Raw genomic sequence first — 18,202 nt, forward strand, 5'->3', positions numbered from 1 at the left:
TTGAATTGATAGTACAAAAATAAAACACAATAAGTACATTGTTCATACATTTGTATTGAGAATTGGCTATTTTTAAAGTTGAGTAACTATTCAGATTACGTATATTACATTTTACATGTGCAGTTGAATTAATTTTGAAAATAATACTATTCAGCTATACATGTGTCAATGAAAACAATGGCAATCTTGTACCTCAGAGAAATCTGCTCTTTGATTTTAAACTAAATGATCCATTAGTTGACAATTTTTTATCTGGTTTAAAAGTTCTAAAGACATATGGATATTCAGATAAATTCTGGGCGTTTGAATAATAAAATGTTCAGTATTCTGAATAGTTTCTCAGATAAAAATCTTAATTCATATAATTTATGCTATGTAATATTAGTTATCTTGGTGTAATAAGTGGTGTACAGAATTTAACATCTTTGTTGAAAATTCATACACCCTGAGACACCCCTTATAACACCTAGATAACGAATTTATTTATTATGAACAATTCCTTTACTAATTTTTAAACCAACATGTAAAATTGAAAATGGAAAATAAATTTCAAGTGTATCATTTTTTCGATTATTTCATGTCGATGCTGCTGCTCATCGTCAATTTTTTTTCTTCTGTATTTTGGAGAAGGTTCAGAAAAAAATGGTGTTCTTTGAATTTTCAAGATTTTTTTTTATTTTAATAAGAAATTTTTTTCTTCCTTTTTTGGCAAAATTTTCTTGTTTTCCTTTTTTTTTGCAATTTTTTTTTTTTTTAAATTTTTTAAAATTTTTTTGTTTATTGAAATTTTTTGAAATTTGTTGACAAAATTTTATTTTTTGATTTTTTTTGAATTTTTCTGTTTTTTTTTAAATTTTATGACAAAAGGAGTAGGTCCTGTAAGGACTCATTTTGGCCTCAAATTTCAGTTTCATCTAACGAAAGATTTTGACCACTTTTTAAACACTTTTAGTGTCTATTTCACTTGATTCAATTAGTTTTTGTGAAAGATTTTAACAAATTTAGTCATTAAAAACGATCCGATTCAAATATGAATAATCTCTCAAATATGCCAAAAAACGTCACTTTTCAGATGGTTTTTGTCAAAAATGAAAGTGGCCGCATCCGTGTTCATCCACAACCTTTATATATGTTATGTATTATTATAAAATACTACTTACATTTCAATATGAAGAATAACAACGAATGCGGCCACTTTCGTTTTACACGGAAACCGTCTAAATTTTAACTAAAATGATAGAATTTTGAAGATTTCAGTAATTTAGCATGACTTAATGGTGCAACAACCCTACAAATGTGCATTGTATTGTCAAAAACTGCCCGTATATATGTAGCAGAAGGATTCAACTGTCCAATAAATAACTGAAAGTTTACATTTTAACAATTTTGTAAAACTGCAATATTTTGGGCCGAAAATGGGTACCTTAATTTTTTGAAATTTTATTGACAACATTTAATTTTTTGAAATTTTTTGAACCAGGGTGGGGTGTCATTTACACTGGGGTAGTCAACCAATCAGATTGCAGTATTTTTGCTCCATAAGAAATAAAAGTTTATACAATTAATACATCTTGTGCTTCTGAAGCACTTTTCTAGATATCTACAGGAATGCTCAAACTAGAACTTTTTAAAGCTAGGAATATAGAAATTATTCAATAGGTTATGACACTAAGGTGTTCCTCTTTGAATGCTAGGAATATAGAAATAATTCAATAGGTTATGACACCAAGGTGTTCCTCTTTGAAAGCTAGGAATATAGAAATAATTCAATAGGTTATGACACTAAGGTGTTCCTCTTTGAAAGCTAGGAATATAGAAATAATTCAAAAGGTTATGACACTAAGGTGTTCCTCTTTGAATGCTAGGAATATAGACCAAGGTGTTCCTCTTTGAAAGCTAGGAATATAGACATAATTCAATAGGTTATGACACTAAGGTGTTCCTCTTTGAAAGCTAGGAATATAGAAATAATTCAATAGGTTATGACACCAAGGTGTTCCTCTTTGAAAGCTAGGAATATAGAAATAATTCAAAAGGTTATGACACTAAGGTGTTCCTCTTTGAAAGCTAGGAATATAGAAATAATTCAATAGGTTATGACACTAAGATGTTCCTCTTTGAAAGCTAGGAATATAGAAATAATTCAATAGGTTATGACACTAAGGTGTTCCTCTTTGAAAGCTAGGAATATAGACATAATTCAATAGGTTATGACACTAAGGTGTTCCTCTTTGAAAGCTAGGAATATAGAAATAATTCAATAGGTTATGACACCAAGGTGTTCCTCTTTGAAAGCTAGGAACATAGAAATAATTCAATAGGTTATGACACTAAGGTGTTCCTCTTTGAAAGCTAGGAACATAGAAATAATTCAATAGGTTATGACACTAAGGTGTTCCTCTTTGAAAGCTAGGAATATAGAAATAATTCAATAGGTTATGACACTAAGGTGTTCCTCTTTGAAAGCTAGGAATATAGAAATAATTCAATAGGTTATGACACTAAGGTGTTCTTCTTTGAAAGCTTGGAATATAGAAATAATTCAATAGGTTATGACACTAAGGTGTTCCTATTTGAAAGCTAGGAATATAGAAATAATTCAATAGGTTATGACACTAAGGTGTTTCTCTTTGAAAGCTAGGAATATAGAAATAATTCAATAGGTTATGACACTAAGGTGTTCCTCTTTGAAAGCTAGGAATATAGACATAATTCAATAGGTTATGACACTAAGGTGTTCCTCTTTGAAAGCTAGGAATATAGAAATAATTCAATAGGTTATGACACCAAGGTGTTCCTCTTTGAAAGCTAGGAACATAGAAATAATTCAATAGGTTATGACACTAAGGTGTTCCTCTTTGAAAGCTAGGAATATAGAAATAATTCAATAGGTTATGACACTAAGGTGTTCCTCTTTGAAAGCTGGGAATATAGAAATAATTCAATAGGTTATGACACTAAGGTCTTCTTCTTTGAAAGCTTGGAATATAGAAATAATTCAATAGGTTATGACACTAAGGTGTTCCTATTTGAAAGCTAGGAATATAGAAATAATTCAATAGGTTATGACACTAAGGTGTTTCTCTTTGAAAGCTAGGAATATAGAAATAATTCAATAGGTTATGACACTAAGGTGTTTCTCTTTGAAAGCTAGGAATATAGAAATAATTCAATAGGTTATGACACTAAGGTGTTTCTCTTTGAAAGCTAGGAATATAGAAATAATTCAATAGGTTATGACACTAAGGTGTTTCTCTTTGAAAGCTAGGAATATAGACATAATTCAATAGGATATGACACTAAGGTGTTTCTCTTTGAAAGCTAGGAATATAGAAATAATTCAATAGGTTATGACACTAAGGTGTTCCTCTTTGAAAGCTAGGAATATAGACATAATTCAATAGGTTATGACACTAAGGTGTTCCTCTTTGAAAGCTAGGAATATAGACATAATTCAATAGGTTATGACACTAAGGTGTTCCTCTTTGAAAGCTAGGAATATAGACATAATTCAATAGGTTATGACACTAAGGTGTTCCTCTTTGAAAGCTTCTTTCAGTTTTACTGAGCTGTTTGATGATCATGATGATATATTGAATGTTCATGAAACCCACTGACCATTGTCCAATAATGACTTGGAATATTCTTTGCATGACATCTGGTGGGACTTTCTATTCAAATGAATATTTTTGGTTGCCAAAAACAAAATATAATGTCAAATCTACCAAGAGGTTTACCAACTGGATTTCTTTAATACTGTTTAAAAATTTCTTTCTAGCAGAATGCCATTTTGTATCTCTTTATTTGTTTTTCAATTTATTTCATTTTTTTTGGTTTTAAACAGCAAAACATTAATTTTACCACATTTTTACAAATCGGGATGCAATGGTATGAATTTGTGAGCTCTGCTCAAAGTATTGTAGGTTTTTGTTTTACCACTCCAACCTCCAAGTCCTACAGAAATATTTTATCAGCAAATTTCATTTTTTTAAAGGCAACATTAACAGACAGATTTCAAGAAAAGTATCGTGATAAAATCAAGGTTTTACATGACCCTTCAATGGTTGCTGATTTATACTTCTGTTCAGACAAAATGGAAAGAGCTCAGGACATTTTAAAACTGGGATTTTCATCTTCAGGTAATGTGTCAGTTTGAAGAAATCAGAAATAGAAAATAATCACAAAATATTTTCATCTTATGAAGATGTTACATTTTGAGGTACACACTTTAATAAGAAAGTAGGTGTTATGCATTTACTGAGTTCAAATGCATTACACCTATGTCTGCAAAGAAAAAGATGATATTGCTTCTTTGAATTTCTTTAATCAGTATTTACTCGCAGTATTGCTATCTCTCCACACTGCAATTGTCATAATTGGTTTAAATAATGAATGCTCTTCTGTTCTTATTCCTTATTTCAGTTTTAATAGAGATGTTTTCTGATGAAGGGGAGGTTACCATTTTTGAAAACATTTATTTTATTAAAATTGAAAATGGAAATAGGGAATTGAATAAGTAAAAAAAAAAAAAAAAAAATCACAAAAATTCTTAACTCTGAGAAAAATTCAAAACTGAAAGTCCGTAATCAAATGACAGAACACATCAAACAAATGGACAACAACTGTTATATTCCTAATTTGGAACAGGCATTTTCAAATGTAAAAAATGGTGGATTGAACGTGGTTTAATAGCACTAAGCCTCTCACTTGTATGACATTCACATCAATTTCCATTATATTTACAATGTTGTGACAGCAAACAAATATTTAACAAAGGACACAAATCAAATTTAACAACCACATTCATTGCTTCGCATGTCTGATGTCAGAAAATGTAAACGTCATACAGTAAGAAATATAAAATAATTTTGTCAGTCAAAGTATTTTCCAAAAAAATAATAATTTCACATGGGGAATGTTGGTATACAGGGTTTAAAAATCAAAAGTTTTGTGAGAATTAATTTCAGAAAAAAACTGAGATATTTATCCAGAAGTTGTAAGAGACAGCAACCAGATCAAAGAGCAGACGACAGCTGAAGGCCACCATTATTACCTTTTTAAACTTTATTGTGGATTTTTGTACCTACATTTAAATTCTAAATTGTATAAATTATGTCATTTTTAAGGAATTTTCCATGATGGTTTGACACAATTTATGAGTTTAGTGTGATGGCTATTTTTTGTTTAAACTTTTGTAAGGTAATTTTTTTTAAAAATATTTAAAAATAAATGTTTATATTTGGTATTTACAGATATTGTAGCTGGATCTTATGGTAAAGGCTTATACTTCTCTAAGTTTCCCTCTAGAGCCTCTCAACATTCAAAGGTATGTTCCTATGTTGGTGCAGTAATTGTTACTTCAGAGTTACAAATTAATAGTTACAATTGAATGTGTGTCCAAAGATCTCTTAATGTTGTTTAATTAAAAAGATTTGGTAATTTACTTAAAATAGAACTAATTATCGCTATTTTGTGCATTTTTCCTTTGATCTTTTTTTGTAACATTTTTTCATATTATGCTACTTGCTTGAGATGGACAGCTATCACTAGAAACTAAGGAGGCAAGTGGTGTTGCTAATGAAATTGATATGAAATTGACAATGTTGTCATAGGTAAAATAGGGATAAACAGATTATCATTGGATCAAGCGAGAAAATCAATCTTGTTGAGATGATCAATGATAATCTATAAGTACATGTATTTATATTCCCCCTTTATCTTTTTTCTACGTTATAAATATTTATCCATATAAAAACCAAAATGTTTGTGTCTAATAGTCTTTGAACACAATATCTCTACAGAGTATATGAAATCTGTTAAATCATTAATCTAAATTGTTTAAATTGAAATGAGAAATTAAACTTGACAGCATACAGAGAAATCAAGGATGTCTACTTAAATTTTGACTTAAAATGATCATATAATTAAATTTAAAAAAAAAAAAGTTAATTTGAATACAAGGATTAAAATGATTAGTTTTGAAATTAGTGTAACTTTTGAAATACATGCTTTGATAGCACAGAGGTCATGTTCATGTGTTATTTATATTTTTCAGTCTGGAAAAGTATTATTAGTAGAAGTAGGACTAGGTAAAGTTGAGACTGTAATGAAGAGAGATGGACAACGACAAAAACCTGGTGCTGGTTTTGATTCTATTCTGGTTAGTACACATTGTCAGAAATTATATTTTTACATTAAAGCAATAAATTCTGCCTAGTTTATGCTGTTATATAAACTAGCTTTAAGGTTTCAGACCACCAATTAAATATCCCTATCTGTTAAATCAAATTATTCAATTCTCACAGCTTTCTAAATATTTTACCTTAAGCTTAACTTCATATCAGGTATATCCTGAATTGTACATGTATCAGCTTTATGCATGCCAATTTTCAACATACCTTTAAAGTCTTCTAAGACAGAAACTGACCTTTAAAAAGAGGTATTTCAAAAATAACTCCTGGTTTTCTAGAAATCTTAAATAAGTATACTATAGAGAGCATTAATCCTCAATAGGACAAGTAAATTTTGGCTCAAAATGGTCTAAATCAAGGATCTGGAAATTAAAGTAGCTGAAATGGGTCCCTGTTTAAATTTTCCTTTGCTCAAAAGGTACACATGTTTTTGAAAACATTTCGATCTTCTTGGCATTATCCAATTGGTGTGTGTCATGTTGTCATATTTTTTTCGAATTGCTCGGGATATACCATAACATACATTAAAAAGAAAGTGAATGTCCGTTAAAAATATTGAATAGAAGCATGTTTTCAGCTCCTTTTGGATAGGTGAGGGAAAGTTATGATGATAACTAGACTCAGTCACTGTTTTTAGGAAGGGTCCATAGAATGCACAGACGGGCGTGTTTACGTACCTTAACAAGAACAGAGCTCTAGATAAGAATTCACAAATTGGGGTTTTTACCCACCATTTTCTTATGTAATTGGGTGATGATTTTTTAATTGCATTATCAATTCCAATTCACCCCTCAAGTTAATATCAATTTGGGTTTTTCACCACCAAGCTCCTTTATGTATTAGGTTTTTTCATTAACACAATATTGAATATCAATATCAACCCCAGATGGTTTTACATCTTATAAATATGTTTCATTCTTTTCATATGTGTTAGCTGTTTTATTTGATTTAATCACTGATGAGCAGTTGTAGATTTAATTTCTGTCCCGTTTCAAAACTTCTGCCAGTTTTATATTTTCTCACAACTTATATAAACTGTAAAAAATGATATGTGTATTCACAGGCACTTGTCTCAGAATAATTTTTTTTCCTGTATATGCCTTTATATAAAAAAATTCTTAGACGGATACATGTCTAGCTAGGTGTGTATTCTTCATTAACTGTAAAATGAAAAAAATTAGTATATACACTCAAATTATACTTGAATGTTTTTGTTTTAGATAAAGGAAGATGTGGTGTGAGTGCCAATGAGACAACACTCCATCCAAATAACAATTAAAACAAAAGCCATTAAAAACCATTATAGGTCAATGTACATCTTCAACATAGAGCCTTGGCTCACACCGAACAACAAGCTATAAAGGGCCCCAAAATTACTAGTGCAAAACCATTCAAAACCAATGGTCTAATCTATATATAAAAAAAATAAAAAAATCATTTTACATAAATCTGATTAGAACTTTTGGTTTCCAATGCTTTCAAACTACATATCATTGATGTCATAATTGATTTGGCCTTTCACTTTTTCCAACTGATTTCGTTTTTCACTCAGTCCCTGCATATTTGCACACAAGTCCATCACCAAAAAAAGTATTTCCAATGCCTAAATATCTAGACATTGCTAAACAAATAAGTGATTAGAATGCTTAATCTGCTGTTTGGTAGGTTGCTGTCTCTTTGACATATTCCCCATTTCCATTCTCTATTTTATTTGTATATTTTTCTTTTTTTAGATTCCTGGAAGAATTGTACGAGACACAGGAAATGGAGACAGTACAATGAATGAAGAATATGTTATATTTGAACCAAGTCAGGTTTTGCCCCTTTGTCTAATCAGCATGACAGAACCTTGATATAACCTACTATTAAAAACCAGAACAATTAGTGCCATTTTAACATATCAGTTATCACCAATATGATAATGTTGTCACATTGGACAGAATTTCAACTATAACATTCCAGGGACTCATTGCACAAAAATCTTCTGAGAAAAAATACTTGTAAGTCAAACACTTTAAATTAACTTACAATTTGAACCTTAAGAAGATACTTTGTGAAAAGAGCCCCAGTTTTTTGTTTCATTTGCTTGATTATCCTTTATTTTGACGAGCCATCTTTTTGAATTTATGTTTAAGATATATTTTGTTTAAACTATGTTTTAACTTTTAAGGATTCATGCTTATATGTTTTTGTTTGTTTTTTATGAATGAATGTGAATGTTTGATAAGCAAATAGTTTTCAGGACAAGAGATGAACAAGGCCGCTACATGTAGACATGTGACATACATAATAGATTAAAATATCACAGAAAAAACACAAGCAACATAAAGTCGTAAAAAATCTAGGTGTTAACTGATGATAAACATATACTGCTTCACAAGTGGCACCCATCATGTTGATCTTGTCTTGATTATACTCCATATGCATTTATTCATTCTTTATTTAACATGCCATAAAAAGGCTGTATTGAAAAATGTTGTAGCCTAAAATCATTGCTCTGTTTCATTGAAAATAATGATTAAAAAGTTATCAATTTGTTTGAGGAAATATTATTAAATTACCCAAGAAAATGTTAAGCATGTAATTAAAACTCTTCTTAATTGAAGTGTAGTGTTAGATTATAGGCATAGACTTGTTATATTCTTTTAAATGCTGAATAAGTTTAAACAGTCGATATAGCTATATATAGGCAGAGTGTTTTTTTACAAAATTGTTTACATTCTTTTACAATGATTATCCGTCCAAACCACATAACGTGATACCTTGTGGTTAAGATTTTGACAATCTTGTTTGAGCTTAAATTTACAGTATTGTTGTTAATATCAAGCTTATCTTATGTAAATGGTATAATTTTTTGTTTGATAACATGTATATTAAAGATATTAATACATTAAACATATGTGCTAATCCTTTTCTATGTTAAATATATTTGTGGAATGTTATTTATCTTAAAAACATGTAGATTTTAGCATATTAAGTCATGGCACTATCAACGTATATAATAATTTAATTGCAGAAATATTTGTTTTTCTAAACTGCAGTTTGATGCATTGATTTTGTCTTATTTTTTGTTTTAATTTTCATAAATTTATCTGATAGCAAGACTTGTCTTTTATTACAGAACTGAAAGCAAAATTACAAACAAAGAAGTAAAGGGTTTCACTTATATTTTATATATGGTTACCTTTTGGATTGTGAATAAAAACACATCAAAGATTTTTATTTGGGTGAAAAATACCTTGAAGCCTTAATAATAGCAGTTGTTATGTTTTGGAGCATAAGTTACAGTTAAAGGTGCATAAGTTTTTTATCTATTTTTGTATCATTGAATGTGCTATAAAATGTTAAAACACAGTGCTATTAATAATTCTTCGAAAGGATATTCATTATCTTTTGTACTATGTTATGTTTTAAAAGTGATACATGCTTGTTTTTAAAGTGTCTAGTTTATATTTTTATTTGTAAAATAATATGAGGTATCTCTCCAGAGTGGGGATTATGAATGGCATATTTTTTGAAGAATATGATTATGATGATATTTTAAGAGTAGAAAGGTTTCTTAAGAATAAACTGCAACACCAAAAACTATAATTCATATTCAAGTTATAGGCTTAATTGAAATGTATAACAACTAAAACCAAACAAGTATATGTGTTAACGTATGGGACTTTGTCTATGGTATGTAGTGTATTTATATTTATTTATGTGATGGAAGTGTATTTATATTTATTTATGTGATGGAAGTGTATTTTTATAATAAATAGATGTGAAAATTAATTTTACTGTTTTTGTTCTAAACCACATGGTAGTTAGGTATGACAATATAAACTCAATGAAATACTCACTATTTGATTTTGCTATTTAAAACTTAATGTAAGATGTAATTTAAATTCAAAAGTTTGATTGAAAAGAGGAAAAATGCAAAACAAATTACTCTTCTGTTAATTGATTAAAAATCAAAGACACCTAGTAAAATAGAGATTATCATTCCAAAAGGACCAAAATACAAACTTGTGTCTATACACCAATTTAAAATAAATCAAGAAACAAGCCTACAATTAGGTGTTTGAAGTTTGTTGCTTTGTAACATATTTGATTTTTTAATCATTATTTGTAAAAAAAAAATAGGCTGTGAGTTGTCTTGTTTGATATGTTTTACATTTGTCATTTCCATGCCTTTTATAGCTGACTATATGGTATAGGATTTGCTCATTTATGAAGGCTGCATGACATCCTATGTTGTTTTTTCTGTGTCATTTAGTCTCTTGTGGAGAGTTGTTTCATTTCATGTTTCGTCCCAAGGGTATCACAGCACTTCGGTTTTGACATGAATATCAATTATATGGTCATTTTTATAAATTTTCTGTTTCCAAAACTTTTGAATTTTTCGAAAAACTAAGTATTTTCTTACGCCCAGGAGTAGATTACCTTAGCCGTATTTGGCACAACCTTTTGCAATTTTGGGTCCTCAATGCTCTTCAACTTTGTATTTGTTTGGCTTTTTTACTGTTGATCTGAGCATCACTGATGAGTCTTATGTAGACGAAACGCGCGTCTGGCGTATTAAATCATAATCCTGGTACCTTTAATAACTATATTCATTGGCAATCTTCCACATCTTATTTTTATATGTAAAGGTATCTATCAGTTAACAGAAAGGTTTTGAACTTGAAAATTATTTATATCTCACTATTAAAAGTAAAATTCAAGGAAACACAACAAATGAATGGAAAACAACTTTATTGTTCCTAAATTGCTACAGACATCTGTAATTAAACACAGGTGAATTTAACCAGGTTTGAACCTCTTATTTTTGCCATTAGATAAGGAACTTTCCTGATTTGAGTTGGGTATTTTGGTTATTTTACCTTACTCATGTATGATAGTTGCATAGAATTCCTTTGCATTGATAACAATATGTGAGCAAAACAAACATAGTAACAGATAAACATGTCAAACAATCCAGGTATAGCTGTCATTAATTTATAATCACTTTAAGAAAACCACTATGTCAACAAAGAAAAATAATGTTAATGAGATAACTGTCCACAAGAGACCAAAATGACACAGACATTAACAACTATAACTCACCATACGTTCTTCAACAATTAGCAAAGCCCATACCGCATAGTCAACTATAAAAAGCCCTGATATGACAATGTAAAACAATACAAACAAGGAAACTAACAGCCTTTTTTTTATTTAAAACAATTAACAAAAAAAACAAATATGTAACACATAAACAAACAACAGCCGCTGAATTACAGGCTCCCGACTTGGGACAGGCACATACATAATAATGTGGCGGGGTTGAACATATGTTAGTGGGATCCTAAACCTCCCCTAACCTGGGACAGTGGTATAACAGTACAACATAAGAACGAACTATAAAAATCATTTGAAAAAGGCTTTATTCATCAGATGGACAAAAATACAAATGGACGTGGCTGGGTACTTGTATATCCCGACCACAAAAAGACACTAGGAACAGATCTGAGAGTACTCACAGTTATTGGACAGCTAGTTCAAAGCAACTAACTAATAAAAAAATCATGCACCTCAGACTAAATTATCAATCCGTTCACATCCAACATCCAATGGATTTAGTGTAAAGACGTCATAAACAGTCAGGTCAGAGAAAAGAACATGACCTTGTGCAATGCCAAGTTACAGGTATCGACAGATTGAAGATCCATGAATGTATATATGTATACAACATACTAGTATTATTTTGTTTGCTTTTAATTTACTGATAGCAACATCAATATTTATACTAATAAAAACAACATTCAATGAACTTATTACAGTGTTGAATTGGTAACCTTTTAGAATAAGTTTATTTAAAGGATCATTTCCAAATTTATAGGAACAATTCCGTCTGAGATAAGTTTCTACAGGTACAACCAAACTTCAAAACCAAATCTTTATATCTATGGAAAAATGAATTAAAGGTTTTAAGTAAATTATGGTAACGATTTCCCTGGTTTAATAATTTACCAGTTAAACAGAGATTGCGTAAGTTAAAATCAAAAACGTCACAACAGAAACGGATATAGCGAAACGTGAACTTTAGATATTAATGAAAGATTATCAAGTATGTTTCGTAGATGCTGTTCTGGTTTAAGTTCAACTTTGTTTTTGCTAATGATGAGGTAATTATCTGGAGGTTTAAGATAAGCTGTCTACAATAATCATCTGACTGGTAGATATCTAAAGTTGAATGTTTCTGTTATCTCCAATTGATATGGAATATATTGGTGTTAATCTTTTGAACTTGGAACAAGATGGACTAGTGGTATTTACTTTAAACTTGATTGCAAAATTTTTTACTTTTTTATGCAAGTTTTGTGTATCCATTTTGTTGCTATCATCGCAAGATTGCTTACAAATTATGAAGGAAATTCATTTGTTTATATCTTGGGAGGAATAAAACCAATTGTAGTGTACCGGCGATTGTATACTGTAGATGAGTCAAACATGTTTTTTTTTCAACATTTTATCCACTACGAGACACATACAGTTTTATCTGTTATAGTTTAGGTTTGTATGCTTATTAATATTAAGGCTAAGTATACGTTTAGACTGTATACCTTTCTGACTGTTAATGAACTGATTATCTATCTTTAAAAATAAAAGTTGTTAGGCAGCACCTTAGTATTTTTCATATTACAGTTGTCTATCTTTTACTGCTAAAGTTATTCAGTGATAAATTTACACCGCAGACATGATAACGGACGGATTATATTTATTTTCGTAATTCCTGATCAAAACATAAACAAAAATTTGTAACCCAAGCATGACTGAATTCCTTTAATATAGCGTCAAGAACTAGAAATTAAAGAAAAAAGTTAAATCACAAAAATGCCGAGCTCCGAGGAAAATTCAAAACAAAATGTTTCTAATCATATGGCAAAATCGAACGCTCAAACATATCAAACGAGTGGATAATGGCAGTCATATTCCTGACTTGGTACAGTCATTTTCCTATGATGAAAATGACGGAGTAAACCTGGTTTACAATTATCTAAACCTCTCACTTTTATGAAAGTTATACTGACAATAATGTGTGAGCAAACCAAATAAACATAATAATACAAAATGTCAGCATTGTGTTGTACTCCTTATCACTATAAAATAAAACCAAACATGTAATAAAGAGATACAAAAAGGCATGAAGACAAGGCGTATAAGCAAAAATGAAAGACAAGAATACCAAATGTTATCGGGATGTATAAGTTCCGAGCTACTTCAAATAAATAAACCAAAATTAGTCTTATCATTTTTTTATTAGTTGTAAGAAGCTTTGAATAGTTGTCAGTAATTGCGAGTACCCTCAAATCTGTATTAAGTGGTTTTTTGTTGGTTCGATGTACAATTCTACTCTGTGATTTTGTTAAATGTGTTTCTATTTGTATCGATAAGATGAGTTAAGCCCTTTTAAACTGATTTTTATATTTGTTCTTATGTTGTACTGTTATACCAATGTCACAGGTTATGGGAGGGTTTGTATGTCATTAAATTTTTTAACCCCGCCACAATTTGTATGTATATATCTGTCCAAAGTCAAGAGCCTTTAATCAAGTTGTTGTCCTTTGTTGCTGTGTTACATAATTGTTTTTTTTTATTTCTTCATTTCTTTTGTACATACATTTGTTTTCTCGTTGGAATTGTCATTTCGGGGCCTTTTATAGCTGATTATGCGGTATAGTTTTGCAGCTGCTATTCAGACTATATAACACGTCAAAAGTGTAGCAGCACCAAGATTATGTCAAAGAAGTTTTCTTTTTCTAAAAAAGGTTCATCGAAAGATAACAAGACCTTTTTGATAAATCTTCCACAAATAACACAAACAATACATGATGGTTTTGAATTTTAGATTCTAGGTACTAACAATGGTAGTCACCATAATAACGTGTTATATTGATCTTTTTATTTGTCTTTGTAGATAATTAACCTCCTTTTTTTGTAATATCCTTTTGGTGTGGCTTGGTATTTATATATCACATATTTTGAATGTTGTGCTATGGTCATCTTTTGTGTTTTTGTTTCTCACTTTCGCCTATGTACCTTATTTAAACCAGAATTAATACACCATTTTCGTCCTAAGAAAATGTCAGTACCAGAAATAAATCAATTGTTATCGATTTCTCTGATGTGTTAGATTTTACTTGTTTGTACTGTTGGCATAGTGTTTTGATATTTGTTTTTTGTCGAGCCTTCGACTTTAGTCGAAAAAGCGAGACATAGCGATCCTAAATTCCGTTGGCGTCGGCGGCGTCAACAAATATTCACTCTGTGATTAAAGTTTTTAAAATTTTAAGATCTTTCTTCAACTATCCTGGATCTCTGCCAAACTTGGACAGAAGCTTGTTTATGTTCATAAGATAGTATCCAGAAGTAAATTTTGTAAAATTTAAATTCCATTTTTTCCGTATTTTACTTATTATAGGTCTGTGTGTGTCACATTTTAACGTTGTGTCGTTTGTTTTCTCTTATTTTTTTAGTGTGAATTCACATTACTGTAAGACATATCACGATACTTATTTATCCCAAATTCATGTATTTGATTTTGATGTTATATTTGTTATTCTCATATGATTTTGTTTAATGTTTGTTCTTTTCTGTGCGTGTTACATTTTAATGTTGTGTCGTTGTTCTCCTCTTGTGTTTAATGCGTTTCCCTCGGTTTTGGTTTGTTGCCCCGATTTTGTTTTTTGTCCATGAATTTATGAGTTTTGAACAGCGGTATACTACTGTTGCCTTTATTTACTTATGAATGGACAGGAAACATTGCATTCACTTTGTGGTTAAAGTTTTTAAAATTTGATGATTTTTTGATAAGCTTTCTTAGACTATCCTGGAGTTGTACCAAAATTGGACAGAAACATGTTTCGAATCATAAGATAGTATCTAGTAAATTTTGTAAAAAATAAATCCTATTTTTTCCTATTCTACTTATACATGGACTTTTTTCCTCCAGTTAACATTACATAAAGTCTGCACTTAAAGTTTTTAAAACAGTTTTAAGATCCTTAAACTATCCTGGATTTTTACCAAACATGGACAGAAGCTTCTAACAATCAAAAGATAGTATCGAGAGGAACGTTTTTATTGATTTCTTTCATCATTTTTGTTGAGTGTGTGACTAACAACAAAAGAAGGCGAGACAGTGGGTTCTGCGGAACCCTTACAAATTTTTTTATGATTAAGATTATTATAAAATCCCAAAATTCTGTGCCACTTTTTTTTTTAACATTTTAACCTATTCTGTCTGTTCGTTTTGCTGACACAAATTTGCAAGTAAAATGTGATTTTCGTACGACTTAAAGGTTAAGCTAGCTTTTAAACCAGATTAAATCCACTTTTTTATAAGAAAAATGACCGTACAAAGTCAGGATTATGAAAGTTGTTTTTCATTCGTTTGATGTGTTTGAGTTTATGATTTTTACTTTCAGTTCTGAAATGTCCGTGCAGCATGCTTTTTTTTTAAATTTTACTTATTCAATAACTCTGTGTGTTCATATTTAAATAATTTGTAATTTAACCAGATGACCTGCTTATCCTTCCAGAGAAACTGAGATTATCAGCGTTGTTTTGTGGGATAAGTGTTGATTTGTCTCTAATTTACTGTTTCATTGTGTATGCTCTTGTTTGTCATTTGATTGTTTTTCCTCATGGCGTTGTCAATTTTTTGTTTATTAGTTTGAATATCACTTGGTTCTTTTGTCTTTCTTTTAAAACTACGATTTTAAACTCATCGTTTTGCTGTAAACCTGTATTACGAAAATGATTTCCTTTCGAATAAATAAACGTATATGACTTGCGAACTACATGAATGATGGAGTTATTGATCCAAAGAAAGTACTTTTAAGAACAAATTGGGACTATCAATATATCCTCACTTTAAATAGAACTGACATGAACAGAGTAAAGAACTATCGGAAGTGTTCATACAAAAATATAAAATTCATTTCTGTTCCAAACAATTATCTTACATGACAATATGTCTAACAACAATCGTATTGCGCAATATTTTGAAGCTTTTCCGGAATATAATATATACATTGTCACGATTCACACATTAATGGTTCTAAAAAGGGAAGAAAAAAATGATCTGGAATGCAATAATATTTTGTGATAAATATCTTACAGATTATGAAATGAATAGAAAATGCTGTAAAATTTTCAAGTAGTCTAATTATTCTTTTGATGAAGTCTTAACGTCTTTATAACTTAGATTTAAATTCTTCAAACCTTATAGCTTGTAACCATGAAGGGTATGTAATATACATAGAATGCACAGTGCTATGCCTGTTTAAGCTCCACATTTTGAAAACGTGTTCTTAGTTTCATATATCGATTTCTCACTGTTTGCAGAGTGGTTGGCCGCCTCAGCCCCCTTCGTGTAAAAACTTTTCTGTTGATATCCAAGAAATGCCTCCATCTATCTGGGAAAATATGTGAAAGTCTGAGTTATTAAATATGGAATTAATAAGAACAAGTAAGCAAAGTCAGTTTAAACATTTTACTACTGCGGGATACAAATGTCATATATTTTTAATTTCAAGCACTTTGACAATATGGAATGTAAACGACAGAGCTGGAGATATGCAAGTAATTGGTCAATCTATTGGTGTCAAGACTAAGAATATTTTGTTGTAATTTCTTGACCATTTTTTGGGTGATTGTCTCTGTATAAAATTGAGGATGGAAATGGAAATATGTCCGAGACAACAACGACTGATTCTGCTAATGGAGTTGATTCCAATTTAATCCAATCTTATATAAAAACTATTAGACAATCTTTAACAAATAAGATTTTCTTATACAGCTTGACTATCCTAACTATTCGTCGAACAACACTTGCATAGATTTTCGATTGTCATCTCTGTAAACTAAGAAATAGTTCTGAAGATTCGAACGAATTGACTGTCATTGTCTATGCATCTAAAAGTTGTTGTATTAATGAAAGTTCCAATAATGTGTACTGAAATACATGTTCAATCATCAGAACCATTGCAAAAGACGGTCTTATTTCTTTATGATATTGTGCACTCATTTAAAATTCTAAATATGTTTTCAACTTCTACTCGGAAACAATCAAATGTAACCCAAGCAATTCAAAATGAATTACCTTACTCACATTCACCTTCATCAGTTATTCTAGATACAGGCAATAGTCTGTGTCAAGATCACATGGTCGAGATGTTCGTAGGCGAGTATAAGGGCAGAGATGATGCGCAATTTTATAACGTATAGCGGGAAACATTAAAAAGTGCTTTCCCGCTCAAGAGTTGGTATAATTCAATTATACAATCTAGTATTTTAGCTTTACTTGTTTTACATTGTCCCATTTGGTTTTTAAATTTAAATTTAAATTTCCATGAAATTACTTAACATAGCCCCCAAAATTTAATTTCAAGAACACTTTTTGCAATTTGACAATTGAACAGATATAGCACTGTAAAATAATCTTTTTTTAAAAATTCAGCACTGCACACAAGTCTTATTATTGCGTTGTAAATGGTAGTACTTGGCCTAAAACGATAATTCGTTTAATAATCTAGGACATAACCTTTACACACTGAGGTTTCACGGGATTCGTGCAAAAAGATAAGCAGAATAGTTAATTTGATTTCAGAAGTACGAAAAAATATAAAAAATGGAACAATTTAGCTGAGAAAAATTCACTACTACACCAAAAGTGTTGTAGTAGACGCACATCATATTTGACTACATTCAGGCGTCGGGTATACATGGTATACATCAATGATATATAGACCACAAGACAAAAAAACTCAAAAGATTCTAGATGTCTACTGTATACATACAATCTTCAACAATAGACAATGTTAAGCTTTTCGTCGTTCAGAGACTAAAATGATACGAATTAATTTAACAGATTACATTGACAAGGGATGTTGGGTAAATGAGACAGCAGCCAATCGATAAATATAACACGGCACAAGAACGAAAGCAAAATGTAGTATCGTATAACAGATATGTATCGA

General features: G+C 30.2%; 1 protein-coding gene across 2 annotated transcripts in view; it reads left to right on the forward strand.

The window, feature by feature from the left end:
- The window catches only part of LOC134713367 (uncharacterized), a 70,591-nt gene extending 60,674 nt beyond the window's left edge, over nucleotides 1–9,917 (forward strand). For both annotated transcript variants that reach the window (XM_063574937.1, XM_063574936.1), the window contains exons 14-17: nucleotides 3,995–4,139; nucleotides 5,253–5,326; nucleotides 6,056–6,160; nucleotides 7,925–9,917. In XM_063574937.1, coding sequence (XP_063431007.1) covers nucleotides 3,995–4,139; nucleotides 5,253–5,326; nucleotides 6,056–6,160; nucleotides 7,925–8,044 — 444 coding nt within the window. In that variant the 3' untranslated portion in view covers nucleotides 8,045–9,917. The remainder of the gene's footprint in view (nucleotides 1–3,994; nucleotides 4,140–5,252; nucleotides 5,327–6,055; nucleotides 6,161–7,924) is intronic.
- Nucleotides 9,918–18,202: the final 8,285 nt, after the last annotated feature.

This window comes from Mytilus trossulus, chromosome 1, assembly GCF_036588685.1.
Source record: "Mytilus trossulus isolate FHL-02 chromosome 1, PNRI_Mtr1.1.1.hap1, whole genome shotgun sequence".
NCBI lineage: Eukaryota > Metazoa > Mollusca > Bivalvia > Mytilida > Mytilidae > Mytilus > Mytilus trossulus.